The sequence below is a fragment of the Anopheles bellator genome, chromosome 2 (genome assembly GCF_943735745.2).
Source record: "Anopheles bellator chromosome 2, idAnoBellAS_SP24_06.2, whole genome shotgun sequence".
NCBI lineage: Eukaryota > Metazoa > Arthropoda > Insecta > Diptera > Culicidae > Anopheles > Anopheles bellator.
Window position 1 is genome coordinate 2,355,018 of NC_071286.1, and position 17,922 is coordinate 2,372,939.

At 53.1% G+C, this 17,922-nt stretch overlaps 1 protein-coding gene across 1 annotated transcript; it reads right to left on the reverse strand.

Moving 5' to 3' along the window:
* Positions 1-269: 269 nt before the first annotated feature.
* On the reverse strand, positions 270-13,205 carry LOC131211788 (peroxidasin homolog). The gene is made up of 8 exons (XM_058205405.1): positions 13,070-13,205; positions 2,855-2,988; positions 2,574-2,781; positions 2,328-2,498; positions 1,568-1,696; positions 1,126-1,488; positions 926-1,057; positions 270-748 (listed from the first exon to the last, which is right to left on the reverse strand). Exons 1-8 carry the CDS (start codon positions 13,203-13,205, stop codon positions 270-272), a joined length of 1,752 nt encoding a protein of 583 aa, XP_058061388.1.
* Positions 13,206-17,922: the final 4,717 nt, after the last annotated feature.

Sequence of the window (17,922 nt, forward strand, 5' to 3'; positions counted from 1 at the left end):
ATGTACATCGTCGTCGTAACATTGGCCGACCCCTGTTCACTCGTTGCTTTGTGTGCTCCTTCACGCGGTTCTATTTGCCACGGCCGACCAGAACCGGGTCCCGGGCCCCGGGCACCTTATTTGATCTATTCCCTTTTCCCGGGCGGCTACGGTCGTCGGGGCGTCGGGCGTGGCAATGCGAGCCCCACACGCGGGTGTCGTTGTTTCCTGATTAATCCTAGCAAATTAGAAAACAACATTCCGGCCTCCGGCCGAGTCCACGGACCACCTCACAGCGGCCCGTGGCGGAAGACGAGCTCGGCCGACGGCATCGGTTTCTCCTTCGGCTTGCGGCCGATCAGGACGAGCAGCAGAAAAAGCGTAATCCACGGAAGATAGATTTGAAAGTGGCGAAAGAAGGACACGCAGGACAGGGCTGTCACGATCAAAATGCTCATAAATCTCTCCTCCAGCCCGCGGCACACGGTGGGGCTGAGGGAGCCCCCGAGCGTCCCGGCGGTCCAGCGGCCCCCGAGCAGGGTGACGGTGGAGGGCGCCGACGAGGACGACGACCCGTGCTGGTTCGCCGAGGAAGAGGACGATGACGATGAGGACGACGACGGGGAGGACGATTTGGAGTAGGCCGTCAGCTGCGGATAGGTGATGTGGGTCTCACCGTCCTTCCCGTACTCGACCAGGGTCGGCGAGTAGGTGATGTACTCGATGATGAATCCCGTCGGTGGATAGGGCGTCGTGTCGTGCGGGTGCCCTGCGGGTGGGAGGTGACAAAAAATGGCGTCATTACAGGACGAAGGTGTTCCGCCGGAGCGGCTGGTAACAGTTGGCCCGCCATGTCGAACTTTGTAAACTTAATGAAAGGGGCCTCGGAAAAATTAAAATAAATTACGGAACGGAACGCTAAGAAGTGAGCACAAGGGTGACTTACTCGGGCCCATCACGGTTGTCCTTCTGCGGGGCAGTTCTTCTTTCGGTGGCGGGGCCGGAGTTGTCGTAGTGGTAGTGGTGGTCGTTGTAGTCGTCGTCGTTGTTGTGGTGGTCGTCGTGGGTCGTTTGATCTCTGCGAATAGATAAACGAACAGACATTAGACGAGACGACGAGCCGGGTTCTCTCTCTCTGGGACCTACCGTAAACCCGGATCGTTCGATTGGCCTTGCCGAAGGCGTTCGATGATATGCACATGTAGCTGCCGGCGTCGGCCGCGGAGAAGCTGCGGATCCGTAGCGTCATCTTCGCCGCGTACAGACTGCCGTAGTGCTGCTCGCGGATCTCGTACCGTTCACCGTTCAGCATCACCTCCTGCGGGTGGTGATCGGTGATCCCGCCCGGGCCGGCGGCACCACCAGGTCCGGAGGTGCTTCGGCCGACCTTCGCCACCTTCGTCCAGTAGTTGACCGACCGGGGGAACGATTCCACCGCACACTCCAGCTCGATGTCCGCTTCCTCGTACACACCGAGCAACGTTTTCGTCGTCGTCACATTCGGGGCAACTGTCCAGAGGCCACACAGGAGAGCGTGCACGTGCGGATTAAAAGAAGGTCCCAACGGTTGCTAGGTCCTGGTACTTACAGTGCACGTTGAGATAGACACGTTTGCTGACGGCCGGCGGGACCTCGTTCGAGGCAATGCACAAGTAGGCGCCCATCTGCTTCCGGCTGACGTGCGTCAGATTCAGGAAGATGCCAACGTGTTGATCGACTGGACGCAGCCATCAGGCGACACGGACGCAGCCATCGGACGAAAAACATCGCCGTGCCGGAAAAAAAAAGAAATTCACAATTTCAAATTGATCGTAACCCACTCCGATAGGAGCCTTTATTGGGCTATTTCCTGAATCTGTCTTTCAATGTGGTCTGTTAGTGGTTGAGTGGTGATAAAATATATAAATAAAAGCCCTATCGGAACCGCGCATCGGGCGACCGGAAACGGATGTCGGATATTATTGCCCTAGCGTCGCATATTATTGGGGTAATCCATTGGAACGTGAAAGAGTACACTGAAAAAATGAGACACTAAACGGTTGCAAAAAATGGAGAAATATTCAAAGCTGATTTTCAGTCTGAAAAAGGCGTGAGACTTCAACTCAAACTGTATTCAAGCTGATCCTCGATTGTATGGACCATCCTTTATAAATCATAACGCCGGGACACTGGCTTGGCCACACCCGCAATTTGAATGACGAAAGCGCTTGGAAACGAAATTCACGGAATTGGCTCCTTTATTAAATGATTCATCATTATCGGGCTGCCCCCTCAGGTCGCTCGTAATCCCTTAAGCTCATTTGCCCGTAAAACTGTAATTGGAAAGTATCGTGCATCCCTCTACCTACCTTTGCGCAGTTCCGACCCGTTGCGATGCAGGTAGAGCGGGCTGCCATCGTCCCGCCGCCAGGTTACCTTCGGTGCCGGATGTCCTGTGGCGCGACAGAAGAACGTTGCGTTGCCTCCCTCGCGGACGGTCAGGTCCGAGGACGACTGGTCGTCCGAAATATCCGGTGGCACTGGGTAGGGGAGGATAGGGGAGCGATAGAGAGCGGGGCCACCCAGAATCCCCCACGGTCACGGTCTCAACTTACGCTGTACGTCCACACAGCCCACCTGCTTCTGTAGTGGCGTGACGTTTATTTGACACATGTAGCAACCTCGGTCCGATTCGCGCACGTTGCGTATCTTGAGCCGCCAAACGTCGTGCTCCTCCTGCGTCACGCTGTAGCGCGAATTGTGCGTCACAACCCGTCCCTGGAGGGCCAGGACCGTCTGGTCGGAGGCTCGCATCCAGCCGACCTGCCGGAAACCGGGGAAAACGAGACGCCATTGTTATCGGTAACCGCGGGGGCCCACCGCCGTCACTACTCACCTTGTAGGCACCTAAGTTTTGTACAATGCAACTGAGTGTCGCCTCTCTACCTATAGGAACTGTCACGTTCTCGATCGGCCCTGCGAAGCTCGGCTTCAGCTCGTGCTCGTTGCCGCGCTGGGACTCGGGGCTTCCTGTTGACGAAAATCACAAGGGAACATCATAGAAAATAACGCGAAAAGCCACGCTACTGAAACTTTGTTAGAGGTCACGTCACGGATTGGTCAAATCGAGAGATTTCTAGGTTTGTGGTCGGTACACGAGTTACGAGTTACTGTGCTGTTCGGGTCTCGGGAAAACCCGTGTTCCAGCCCGTGGAAAAGTTGGTGAAACCGCTTGGCCGCGTGGTTGGCTGTCGCGAAGTGGAGTGTGGCGGCCGTACAGTGCTGGACCGCCCCCTATAAACCCAAACAAATATCCTTCGCGCGGTGATACGGAACCCGAAAACCCGATGGCGGTGGCCCGAAAAATTTCCCCGGTCCACTCGACCACGGCCACGCATCAGTTGCTGCTGACAGTTTACAACGCTAACTTCTGGAAGCCCCGGACCCGCCATCGGACCGCACGTGGTCCGGAACATCCTGGGTCCGGGTCTATGCTCGCCGTTTCTCGCTCTCGCTCTCGCACCGCCGGTGTTGATCTTTCACTTTGGTTGCCACCCGCCGGGCACAGGGATTTTATGGAACATTTTTCTATCGCGATCCGTTGGCCAGCCTGTTCGCTCGGCTGTCCTTGCAGGGGGGAGATGTACTCCCCCGGGCGGGAAGTTGAATCTAAAACACCAAACATGAAGCCGTGGGCCGGAAAAGCACGCGGGCGGAAAATTACAGTTTAATTGTTGTATGTGTTCGCGGGCCACACCTGCTCAGTTCGCTTGTTCGGTTTTGTTCGGCCCCGGGACACGCGTTGTGCGTTGTGAAACTCCATTTTTGTTGTCCGCCACGAAAACGAAAAAATGGCCCCCCGCGGCGACCGGGTGTTTGACGTAACAATCCCAGCCGGGATTCTCTGCCGGGATGGGCAAAAAATAAATCGAACAAAATTGGGCGGACAAAAACCGGTCCCCGACTGCGATGAGGGTCGTTGGTGTTTGCCTTCGGCCACCGCCAGCATCCGGAGCGTGGAGCTTCGTTTGGTGCCGCTTTTTATTCGGTTGTTAATTTTCACAGCTTAATGAGCGATTGCCCTGCCAGCGGCCAATGGGCCTCCCACGTGCCGAATCAAGGTAATCAAGGGATGTGTTTAACTCTTCGCATTCCGCAACTCCGGGGCCGTATTCCACTTTCATTGTCGTGTGCAGCAAGAAGGCATCATGTTCCGATCGTGGTTTTAACAAATTAATCGAGGTCGTTCTTTGGCCCCATTTCCACTAGGCGATTTTTAACGTCGGATTGCGCGGCCGGTTGACCCATTCAAGCCGGGCCAATCGGTGCGTCACGGTCGGGAAAATAAATCATCGCGCGAAATTGAGTTTCGAATATTGCTCGCCAATAAATTGGTGGCTACGTCGTAAATTACCGCTCCCGGGTGGGGCTACCTTGGAATCGGAACCGGCACCGAACCCTGATGCACTATGGCCTTACGCCGAAATGGCTTAAAAACAGAGTCGAAGAAAGAATGTGTTTTTTTTTCGCTCGAAGTAAAATTACGGCGCCGAAATTCTTCCACGCTGACATTCGCTTCGTAATGGGAATTCAATTGAACCCCGTTCATTGACTTGGCGGACACGTCCTCCTCGGCGTCATGGTGGCTTACATGGCGTAAATTACAAATTATTTCCCACCCCGTTTTGGTTCGGATCTTCGGACTGTTTTCCCCGCGGGAAACGGGAAACGATTGTTATCAGCAAGCAGCTTTTAATCGATTTGCTAAATGTTCGCTGTGATTCATCGCACGGAAGGGTAGATCCAATGGTTGGAAACTGGCGAGGAGCGACGTTAGGAGGGTTCCATATTGTTCTAATGGAAAAGTGCTGTGCTGTGGCAGAATCACTAATGATTCGTTCCGAACACGATCGCTTTTGCCGGGAAACGTGAGAAGAAAATGGTTTCTTAATAGAACTTTCCTTCTGCGGGGGCGAAACCGAAGGCGGGAGATGCAGCCCAACGAGATCTGCGGAAATGTGTAGCATGTTTTCAACACAGAGTTTTGTAAAATTTTGTTGGTTGGCGTTGGCGCCTCAATGTATGCAATCCGAATCACTTCTGGAAGGTTTCAAACACAGAGCGTGAAATTAGCACGCCTGAAGGTATGCAATCGGAGACCCTCCGAAGAACGATCGATTACGAGCAAGGCAAGAATTTGAATTTTAATCAATCGATCAATTTAGTAGTTGCTACTTCCGTTCGCCGAATTAAACCTAGTCCGATTATCCGCTTATAATTTAGCCCTAATCATCTGCCTCAAATCTACTGAAACATATGCGAACCAACCGGTCGGTGAGCATCAATCAAGCTTAATTTTCAATCACCCACAGCTCGTTACAGATAGCCGACCATTAGAAGAATATATAACCGCGGGCCGACGGCAGGAATCCGTTCCACAGCTTAGCATTCCTAGGTCCCCGGAAGGTCCTCAGCTTTCACCGCTTATTGTTTCAAATAAAGTGTAATAATAGTGTGAACAGCGAAAAGGCGGTCCTTGGCGGATCCGAGCGATTGAGATTGAGCTGCGGCTATAAATTGCGACGCCAAGCCACGCCAAATCCCCGGCCGTGGGGCGCAAATTGCTCTCCATCAGTCTAATAACGATCGATCGGAAGAGCATCGGCGTGCAGCGCGTGATTTTTTTTCCGTCCCACCAACACACAAATCCCGGGCCTTCGACAGCCAAAAATTTGCCTCATCTTTATTCCGGCCCCGACGCCCCGAGAGAAATGGGCACACAATTCGCACAAAACGCTGACTCCGACAATCCCGGAATCCAGGACTCTCTCTCTCTCTCTTGGGGGGAGCTCGGTTCGTCGGTGTGTCGGCCGGAAGATAAATCAGTACAATGCGCGCGCGACGATCGTCGGTATCTGGTCGCCGCTGTGGGTGCCGCAAATTTATTGGTTTTTCCTAGTCTGGTCGGGTCCGAGACCAAAATACGGTTCCCCGAATGCCCGACATCCGGACGCTAAGCGAGCGAGAGCGAGTCCGTTTCTTAGGGGGCTTGAATAGCATTTTTCAATCAACGATTTACAGTCTAATGCCATTCCGCGCGGCCGGAAGTATTTTCTTTTCGCACGACCCATCCAGAACTCATCGGTGCCTACCGATCCGATCCAATAACGACCAATTTCCCTGTTTTCCGTTGTTTTGTTAATGCACTGTGCCGCGTCCTGTGGGGCATCCTTTTTTTCTGTGGTTTTTGGGATGGGTTTCCCCAAACCGAACCGTCACTGCGGTCACACCGTAAGGGGAGCTGCCTTGTCATGAATAAATCTCTTCCCCGGTTCACTCTCCCTTTCTCAGGAACGGTTGTTCTTTTGTTGGACGCGCGAGGGCTAACTCATTTCTCCGTTTTCCGGTCAATCAACGCAACCCGCCCACAAGCAGATGGCATTCCGGAGAGTCCGAAATATGAGCGGAAATTTGCTTTTACTGGCGCTCCCTCCCAAGCCGATCCACGTCGTCGCATCAAAGGAAATCTCATCAAGAGCCGAGCCGGGGCCGAGTCTTGCGAGAATCAGCCCTAACGACTGCAAATGAAACGGAATCGACTTCTGCGTCAGTCACTTCGCCGGGGATCCGGAGCGGAACCGGATCAGTGAATCCAGGCGATGAATCGAAAACAGGACGAGAAAAAGCGAAGGAAATACCGAAAGAGATACATGTTCCGTTCATGATTGAAAAGTACCGTCTGCCTTCCGTCCGACCGGCCGGACAAGACTTTGGCTTCGATTCGACTGCGTTCCGGTGGTTGCACTGCGAATGAGGCTGAGACTGAGCCTGGCCCTCGTGTCAGGTCCCCCGGGTGTCCCCGGGCCAACCACATGAAATGATGAACAGGCGCCCTTCGGGTGCGTCTGCTTGGCACATGAAAAGAGCTGTTAGTTTCACACCGGAAATGAAAATTGAACCAGAATCAATCGAACGGGTGGGTCCTGCGTTGGGTGAGTGAGTGAAATTTTTCCGAAGGGCCGGAAGAATCGAAGGCACAAAAGGGGCCAGCAGGTCGACACACTCGAACGCGCTGCGCTCGGTGTTTGCATTTCGGTTGGCCACGCAGCTCGGTGCCAAAACAATTGCAACTCCAATCGGATGCCGCCGTTGGTCATGATTTGGGGCTTCGAAAATCGGACGATGGCCACACCGTCTGTGTTGGTCTGTTTCATAATTTGCACGCCACCAGATGCCGTCCGGGCGTCCTCGGCTAACCTAAATCTAAACCCCGGCAAGGCGACCGGCGCAAGGACCTCGGTTTGGCCACATGTTTCCGGCCGGATGGAGTACCTCGGTGCCCCGGTGCCTCCGTTGCCTGTAGCCGTCTTTCTAATTTAGTCTTTCCATTCTACCAGCGGCAGCGACCTACGGTCCGGAGTAGTATCGGAGCAAGTAATCGAAGCGTTCAGGCCGGCAGTTCGACAAACCGGCAAACTCCGTCCGGTGGCACAACAGGCGACCACATCCACACACCCCAAACACGCAACACACGACACTCCCCTCGACGGTCGATAGTGAGACGGTGGTGGGCATATCGGAGTCGGTAAAGTTGGGTGACTGCACCCTGAACTTTCCATCATTATTCAGTAGCAGTAGCACTGGACTGAAGGAGCTTCCGGCCGGGGATCCGGACCACGTGCCGAATGCTTCTGCCAACTTGTGATCTGGTCCACCTACACAGACAGTCTTTTGGTGTGCTTGTGGATTTGAAAGGTGCACTAATGTCTGATGTAATGTCTCCCGCTTGTTGGAAGAACCGGAAAAGTGGCCCCGGAAATAGCCAACGTTGGGGATCAAGTTTAACGGAACATTTAATTTGATTCCGAGAGAATGCACTTCCCAGTGTCATGTACCGAGTACACCGAGTACAGTGTCGATGTACCGAGTTATCGTAGAAGGTGGTCCGAATGAGTGGAAAAGCTTCAAGCAGGGTTTAATTTACAGTAAATCTTCTGTTTGTCCTATTTTTACAGCTAACTTTTTTGATCTCTCCAATTTGAACTTCACTTTACTAAACGGGGTTACTAAGGCAACCTATGAAGCTTTTATTTGAAGACCAATCTAGCAATCTAGTCAGTGATTTGTCATTTCAATAGAATTTTTAGAATAGAATTTTTCATTTCAAAATAGAAAAAAGTTTGATTTCTTTGAAAAAAGTGGCATTCTCAAGGTATACAACTGGATAAGAAGGTAAAAGGAGTCAAATATCAATCTAGGGTTTTTTCTCTCAGATGCGTCTCAGGACTTCAAGTAGATGGTCGCAGAGGTCTCTATGTTAAAGAAGAGGCAAGCTGGGTTGTCCTCGAAGGCGTAATCCCTTGGTGCTAGCGAAGGGATTAAAGAGCTTCCCATCATGTGGCTTGTGACGAGAGTCATAGAAAAAGAACATGGATAGTCCAGTCCGTGGACTGTTTTATAAAGTCGAAATGAGTTCAGTTTCATTTTTCAAGAAGCCAAAATTGTTCTGGTGCATTTCAATCATTTAATCGCTACAAATCACCAGATAAATGATATTTATACTTTGAGCATCGAACCAACAAATGTTCGCATTGTGCCGCCTTCAATGGCGCTTGTCTACTGTATCATCAATTGTTAATTTATTATTGGCTATCCACGATCGTTAGTCTCGTGAGTCTAGTACCATTTCGAAGCGAGTTCGCTTCGCCACAGATGAGCACCAACTTGCGGACCATTTATCTTCGCAATGTCTGCCTTAAACAAATACTGAAACATCATTCTCCTTCGCAGCGGCACCAATCCGCCAAGCAACGGAAAATATTAAAATCGGAAACCCGCACCCGTTTTCGTTTTCTTAACCCATTCTTACGCTGAAAGGATTTTCACGCCGGCCCGGTAACAAAGTCACTCCCGGGAAGTGCTTCATCACGGGCGTAACTGATTTTCCATTTAGAAGATCCATCATCCAGTAAATTTAACCACAATAGCGCATCGCTGGCCCATCGCCCCAGGAGAGGGCGCAACCCTCGCCCTTCTTAGAGCGAAAGGTCGTGGCGGGAAAAGAAATGTCGAAAGCCACCAGGAATTGGGCCGGTGGCACGGTGGCCCCAAGCTCATTAACCACAATGCACCACTCGATCGATGCCGGTTGGGCCGAAAGGAACGGGGCTCTCGCACGGGACCACGGCCAACTCCACGCGGGATCGGCGATCGGCTGGGTGTAATGAGTTTTCGTTACTCACGCCGGAACGGGCCTCGGGCTCTCTTGGGCTTCTGTTCGCGCTCGAAAACACGAAGAAAACCCACGAGCGATACGATATTTTCCATCCGGCCGACGAACAGGAGATGATTTATTCACCGGCGGCCCGGCTTCAAATCAGATCGATGTGGAAAGTCTTCGCCGGGCGCACGTGTTCTAAGTTCTTGCTTTGGTTTTAATAAAGTTCAAAAGAGTGAACAACCGCCCCCCACCCGCACTGGGCCGTGTAAAGGCCGTGGCCCCACCGCGGGCGGTCTCGTGTTTCCCGGCCCGAAAATTGGCCCAGTGTAATGTGAGGCGCACCCATGGTGCCCGGTGGCCAAATGAGCACTCAGCGGCAGCATTACGCTGGCCTTCGGATCGAATTGGGTGGAAAATCGTGTAGCCTAAACATAACCCCATCGGGCCATGTTACAGAAAGTTTAGCCTCCCGGCGAATCGGATTCGGCGAAGAATTGGAACCATCTGAGCCACCACAAGAAGGTGTGAGCGTTCGCTTAAATAGGGCCGGAACTTTATCGTTCCACAAACGTCGTCCTGTGGCGTCCTGGAACGACGGGAGTCGTATAAAAAGGGGGGGACTCTTTATTAAAATTAGCATAATTACTTAAGCGGAAGCAGAAAGATGCAGTGACACAGTTCACAAACGGAACACCCACTAAATCAACACGCATTTACCAGGCCCCTGGGGCACCGGGAAGCCACTTGAAGAAGCCGTCACAACATCGTGGCTCATCGGGGTCGCCGTCGGATGCTCGCAATCCACTCGACCCACCACAAACAGGAGATGCCGGCGGCTCAAGTGCCGGAGTCTTTTTAGTGCTTCATCAGTCGCCGCAGCTCATTTGACCTCCGTGTCCGTGGCGGGTAAGGGTTAATCCCCGCAATAACACAGTGACAGTTTCGGAGAGGTTTAAAAGCGTTTTCCACTTATGCAAATGAGTGGAAACATTAGGGAAGCCTCGGGGCCGCAGCCAGCTCGCCGGGGCTGTCACAGACGTCCATCTTGTAAGCCCGTGGTGGGGTCCCGCCCGTCACGGCAAGACTTTGTGGTGCGCCGTTGTAATTGCGGACAATTGTGTCCCGGCACACAAAAACGGGCGGATGACCAACTCGGAAGGGCTTTCATAACTTATGCAACATAATCGCTTATGTGGTTCGGAGTTTCAAACTCTGGATGGGAAAGCCGGATTTGTGGCCTTTTGTTAGCCGTCGCCCACCCCGGGGAGAAAAAATCAAAACTTTTGAACGGCGAAAGCGTGGGGCTTTCGGGAGTTCAGGCCCCCCGCCAGCGTGGGCATTATTATTGGGCTGTATCAATAATGCAGAAGCGGTATGAATAAACTTTACCCCAGTATTGGTTTCCGGTTGAATGGGTTCACTCGGCCCACTGTGAATCTCTGGGCTAGGCCACTTCAAATTCGCCACTGTGAACATTAACAGACGTGGATTCTAGCCCGGTGGAAGCGGACTTCCGGTTGCTGCCAATCGGGTGCCAATCGATGCCCATTCTTACTCGATCACATTATTGGGTTTTGTTTGGCGTAAACGAACGAAACCGGGCAAAAAAACGGTCTCCAGACACTGATCCTTCACCCGGCGACGGAAGGACATCATTTGGTGGTCCTCACCGGGCGAGTCGGTCGTTTTCCACTTCACTAAATGGGTTTAGCGCTCGAGTAGCAACAAACTCCGCTTTTGAGGTCCTTCTTCACGCGAGCCTCGTAAATCGCCCCAAACTTCAGGCCCTGTTCAGGAACGCACTGCCTGAACCGAGTCATAAAGGTGTGTGCGTGCAAGGTCACCGTGAGTGGCCCTTGAAGCGTGGCCGCGTACGTGGCCGACCCCTGCGGTCGAATCCTTGGCCCACCGGAAAGGTCGACAACACCCGGGGCAGTGGGGCCACCGGTTCAAAAGGCTCGTAATGTGCGGCGCTTGAACGAGGCTCTTGACGGGATCCGGGACAGCGTTCCTCCTAAAAAAATATGGATGGATAAATAAAAAACGGATCTCATAACTTCTGCAAATAAAATCCCCACAGCCAGAGAGCCCGAGCCGGGCGCGCCATGATTGATAGGTTGTCATTTTCTATCATTGCCACTGTAAAGTTCGCACATTGTATGGGCATTGTGTGTCCTGACGTTCTAGGCACTCCGTGTCTCTGTCGCGGGCACCCGGCAGGGATCCTGCACTGTGGGCTGGTGGGGGAAAAGTTAAATTCGTACCTTCCGTCTGTGTGTCTGTTTTCAAACAACATTGTCCGGTGGTGCTAATGCGGCCGTATACGTATGTCCTCGGCCGACTACCATTTCCCATTCAATTTCGCACCCGCAGCCACAGAAACCCCGGACCCGGAGGCTAAGCCTCGGGTTTGTGTTTGACAAGCTTCAGGTTCCAGGCATTCCGACACATGATTGATGGTTCCCGCCCGAAGAGTCCTCTTCCGGCCGTTCGCCGACGGGCCGAATGGCCGATTTTTTGTCCCTCCTCCTCGCGTGCTCCACCGCCGCGTTCGGCGTTTGATTGACCTATAGGTTTTCGGGCTCAGCGCAATAATTAATCAACCTATCGGAAGCGTACTTAATCAACACTTGAGGTCAGCCGTAAATTATGAACGTTTCGTCGGTCGTCCGAGTTGTGCGGTTTCGTCGGCGGCAGGCCAGCGATCCGTTCGCAGGCTCAACGAGTTCCCGAGGATTATCGGAGCGTGGGGGCTTTTGATATCGCAACCGTTGCCATGCACGCGGCACGCGTTGGACAGCGGCGTGCATTAAAAGCTCCCGCGAAGGTCCCGACCCCTTGGCTCGGGAGTAAATAAATCCTTTTGCCGGGATAATGAGACCGCACGGTCACGGCTACGAATCACACGCGTTTCAATAGAGTCTGGAAACAGATGGCACCGAGTTTCGCCCTGGTGCGTTTTGCCTTTGCCACAGATTACGCACTGTTTCGGAATGTATTATTTTAAAATTATCAAACTTTACAATCGGAACGGAATTCGCGACGCGTTTGTTTTCGTTACTATCTGACGTTTTGTGACAGCACACTCGAGCGCCGCCTGGTGGCGGTGTCCATGGCAGCCAAAGAGTCTGTTTTGCGGGCTGCTGCACAGTTATTGGAGTTTGGTTCGTAAATTTAATCTTACTTGTTAAAGTAAAAACCCCGTTAAAGGTTCAAAGACTTCCATTTGCGAGGTAATTTATTTTTGAGCTTCCAGAACCCCCTAGAACGGAGGACGATCGGGACGGCGAAAGCTATCTTCGAAAGCATCACGGGGAGCTGTTCTGTTTTGTGTTGCGCCGTGGAAGATGAAAGAGAAATCCAATAACCCCGGAGCTTAATCAGCAAAGGTAGCCTTCTATCTCGCCATCTCGAAGAATTCGCCTTTCAAGTATCAATCGGCGGAATAAAATTTTCCTACACCGGCTCCACACCGGGCGGCGCCGATAGGAATCGGGCGCTGAGCTTCTGAAAGGTTTTCCCGGAACCACAGCAACCGACCGGGAGGAGGAAAACTCGAACCACTCGGGCCGGCCCGGCAGATGTTGAAAGTCATCACAATCTCATAATATCTTGATTGATCATCAACTCGATCGAACCATGTGTGCGGCATAATAACACCCATCCTTTCAGCTCGTAGCTCTTGAACACAAAATTTAAGCCCTCACTAAAAGTGTCCCCCCGATTCGAATCTCGAACCGATTCGAGCGGACCTCCAACAACGGCGGCGGGGGGTTTTCGGGAGGAATTTCGAGCGGATTTGCAAACACGTACTACGTGACCATTTCGGAAACCAAACACACGGCACGGCACGGCACGGCCTGGAGGACCGGGAGCCCGGGCAGCACTTACCCTTGACAAACATCGTCAGCAGTCCCAGCCACAGCAATAATCCACCGCCGGTCGGCAGCCAGACCGGTCGCACCCATCGGCAGGATCCGGGACGCTGGTGCTGCTGCTGCTGCTGCCTCGGCTGTCGTTCGGTCATGGCTACCGGCGCCCGCTTTATACCGATCACGTACTTGTCGAAGTGGTGGCGATGGCCGTCTTCTCCTGCTGCTGCTACTGCTACTGCCGGAACCCTTCTTTCGATCGAAGTTTCGAACTTTCGCACGTCGCTCGCCTATCGATGCCGGCGCGATGCGCTGCGTTCCAATGGATGGTGCTTCCGGTTCCGGGTCCCGGCTCCCGTCCGGGGAAAACAGAAGACACACACACACAGAGGCACAAACACACCAAAAATATCCGACCCGTTCGTCCTTTCCGTTCGCTTTATGAGCTGCGATTTGTGAACGGTTCCGAACGGCCGTTTCATAAATTTTGTAAAATATTCTCTCAGCCCCGCGCCACACACCAACAACGGACGGGGTCACGGACACTGGCCTCCGGGGGTGGTGACACTATTTTGTGAAATCGTTTTATGACGATTCGAACACACGTCAGACGCTCAATCGGCGGTGGCTCAATCCGGGCGATATCCGGGCGGTTCGACGAGTTCGAGGACCAACTAGTCGCCGTTAACCCGCAGCCGCCGGAGGTCGCCGGGTCGACCATTTTGGACATCGTCACATTCGCACATGGCGTGGGTCACGTGCGCCCCGAGGTTTGTCAGTTTTGCCGGCCCATCCCCCGGAACGCTCCGGATGACGTTTGCAATAATCGTAATAATCATTCAACGGAACACCGGCCACACACCGATACACAGATACACTCGTCGTCACTTCCGATGCGTCACAACGACCATCGCGGCGCGCGCACGTACGGCACTTGGGTTTAAGATGCTTCCCGGGCCATCAGCACCAGTTCCGGGCCTGAGCCTGAGGCAGAGTGTAAATAGGCCCGTTTTATTTACTTAGGCCCCGCGGGCCGGGCTTCGGCAGGACCCTCTCGGATGCTGGAAGTATGCTAATAAAATCACCCTTTTTCTTTGCGATTACTTTTTACGGCCGACAAATTGTTAGTTATGCGCACTATCTGATGGCCCGTCGGGATGGGCGCATCGATCGAGAACCGGCAGCGGATGACGGGCCGGACCGGGAGTGGCAGCCGTGACAGGTTTCGCACCCATTTGAGTAAATTATTTATGCTGCCAAGAACGCGGACCCTCGAGCACGTACGCGAGATATGGGGGAATGATATTAATCTCTACGCCGGCACCGGAACACGATCACGATCTTGAGCGAGTCCTGTTTGCATTACGTTCCGGTCGGTGCTGCGGTTTGGCTCCGTTTCGAGACGATGAGGATGAGTTTAATGTTGTTTACATTCAGTTCGGTTGCCAATGTACCGAACCGAGCGCCGTATTCCCCATCGGGATCACCGTCGGCGGAGAGAGCTTCCAAAGTAAACACACCGACCACCATCCGGACCGTCCCACCCAACCGGCAACTCCCGAGGCCCCCGGGGTGCGGATTTGGAAAGAAAGCTCGCCCCGTCAAGCTCGGAAGTTCTTGCGGCGGCGCGATGATACGATTGCGGCCCGACTCGGAGAAAGGTATCAATTTGGTAAATTAAAAAACTTTCCTCCGTGTGGCGGTCTACAATGTCTACATTAGGGAGCGGCGGTAGTTCCATGGAACAACGCCGCCGAGCCCCGGAGAGAGACAGACGGCAAAAGAGTGTCCGAGCCGACGTATTCCGGTAATCGGACATCTGAAACGGGCCAACAAGCCATTTCGGAGATCGCCCTTGAGAGGACGGGCTCCCGGGCGAGCATCCGTGGAATGCGGGTCAGGTCTCGGAAGCTTTGTGCCCACCCGCCCAAACGCCCATCCTACCCCCCCACTGGACCACTGTGGGCTGTGTGGGGGGGTGGTTGACTTTTCATTTCCGGCCGCTTTCACCTCTTTTTACACCTCTCGACAACAACCTCGAGCAAGTGCGAGCCGTAAAACGAGGCTCCTTGGTGCCGTTGCCGTTGGTGGTCCCTTGACGACGACGGGCGTGCCCAAGATTTATGTCCTTCAAACCCATCACGTGCCACGTGGCTTTATTACCGGGCGGTGCCCGGGCGAGGGGTGCCATCGGCAGAGCCGCTGGCCACGAGGACGTATTGTAGACATTCGACACCCATTCGGAGTGTTGTTTGATTTTAAGGGGTCTTTAATAGTGTTTTGGTGGCTCGTTAAAATTAAAGTCTGAAGGGTCTTGGGCGAGCCGCCATTCGGAAGGACAAAATCGTAAGGATACGTCGTGCTAAAAGCGTACTGCGAACCTGCTTTTAATTCCACGACCCCCGCCGGGCTAATGAATGTTGGCGGCCTGTACCTGTGCTATAAATCAAATCGTATTTCAATACGCTTCTGACTCGTCTAATGAGTACCATAAAACCCGGATAAGATACCTGGGGCCGCCCGCGGTGTACTTGCTTTATTTATGGCGCACTTCTCGGGAAGACTCCACGCCGTAATTTAATGGCGCCGACTTATGTTGCCGTTGCCCTGCGGCCACGGGGAAATCGAAAGTCGCCTGCGACCCGCCAAAGTTCAACAGATGAACATCACGCAAACTGTTTGCGTCTCCGTTGCTCGCCCGGCCGCCCACCCGACTGTATTTTGCCTAAAAGCATGAAAGGAGCATCGACTGGAGCATAAAAGAACCTAGGGCTCGTGTACCCGGGGCGCCGACCCAGGGAAAGAAAACGTAGCCAATACCGTCGTATAAAGAATCGTGAAATGAAAGGTCCCAAGCAGCGAGCGTTCGGAAAAGGAAGAAAACAAAAAGCCGGGTGGGGAGGGGGCGAGGAAAGTAAAATCGAGAGTCAACCGCAGAACCGCATCATTTCGTCGGTGGCCACCTCAAGCCCCGAGGGCTCCTGGGAGACGACGACGACGACGAGCATCCTGCCCGGTAAACCGGATCCCGGTGGTAAATTAAATAATCCAAGACAATTTTGGGCTTTCAATTCTGCATTCATTTCTGCAAAAGCACCGGTGCCAGCGGGGGGGGGGGGGCAACGGACCGATTTTCGGAAGTCCGCCTGTCTTCCGTCACAGCCATGCCCGCCTTTCAGTATTTTTGACTTTTAACATTCGTTCCCGCCATGATTGGGTCGTTCCGGAAGTGGTGGCAAATCAAACCCAGGAGGTACTTGAAAGAAATTTCAATGGCAAAACAATTTATGTATTTGTGTAATTTTAATAATTTATGTAATAAAAAATAGCATTAAGTAATTTTATTTTAAAACATTACAAATCAGGTATTGGGGTTTTACATTTTCTTTTTAGTTTTTCAAAATGTAACGTTTTGAGGTTTTCATAAAATTCACAATTACCAAAGTAAATTACAAAGAAATTGAATTCACAGAAAAGACATTGCAAAGAATTAACCCCTCTCGGACAAACCGGAAGTTAGAAGATCTTGGAACCGTTCTTCTCAAATTGCAAAAACTCGGCAATCTGTCAAAAATCTGAACAAATTCCAACACAAGGATTGGAGTTGGAGACAATACTTTCGTGACGTCCCAATCACATACACTTCCGCTGAACTCACCCGGACTGCTTTGATCGTCAGCCCGAGGAGGAGGACGATGTTTGACTATCACTCACAGTCGTGGACAAACTTTTCTCTCCATCTCCTTTCGATCAGCCGCACCGCGCGTTGTTTTTTGGCAAACAAATTTGCCGTGGGCCGCGTAAGTTTGCGTGTGTGGGTGCGGTGGGTGGTGTGCGGTGGGTGGAACCAGTGCTGCACCAGTGAAAAGCGCGGTGAAACAAATTGAAAGATACATAAACGGGCGACGTTTACGGGATGCTCCGATGTTCCACTTTTGCGCGTGTGTGTTTCCAATTCGCCGATTACGCAAGCGCTCGTCCTTCCGCGTGACGCGTTGCGCATCACTGACCTGAGCGCTTCCGGCCCGAGCCATTTGACAGCCGGAAAAGGGGGGGGGGGGCCGCCGCCGGCGGTCCCAGGATCCCGGGTCGCGTTTTATGACTTGCTCGGCCCCGTGATTTACATTAAACTCTGCGGCCTGTGATTCGGTTCGACTGCCCTCAATCAATGTCCCGCCGCCCGCCGGGCCCCGCGGCTTCCCCGCGGAGCGGCTTTGGAAAAGTTTTCACCACGGGCCGTGGCCTCCGGAGCTCGGAAAATCTTTCAGTGCGCGCCCCGCGTGGTCTCGCGAAAGTCTCGAAAAGTGGGAAAGAATTTCATTATCGTTCCGAACTGCTCCATTCCGCCCGACTGTGGGGTCCCCTGATACGGGTCCGTGGATGCCGATGCCCGGAAAAAGGGTAATTTTGATGATGTAGCCGTTTTTCGGGCCCCTTTCGCCGTCCGGTGAAGCGTAATGACGATTCGATCGGTCGGTCGGTCGGTGCCGAAAGCCAGCACAGGCCGAGGGGCGCTGTAATCTGATGCGTGGAAAGTGCTGCAATCAGATTATATTCCCCCCTCGCATCCTCCGATTGACAACCCTCCCGGAAGGAGCCGAGAGCCGTCTTTGCCGTCTTTTCGACTGTCTGGCGGGAGTAACTTATAATTACAAAACTAGCCCTTCATTTGAGGTAAAAGACAGCTGCCAGCGCCGTGCCGTGTCCGGGCGTCCCACGTCCTCGTCGGAGTTTAATGAGAAACTCAAAAGCCGACCGGAAGCGGACGGGCGATAAATCGGGAAACGGCGAGCGCCGGCGAGAGAAAGATGGCCATCAGGACCCAGGACCCGGACCCGGACCCCGGGTGATCGTGTTCGGTTCGGGACCATT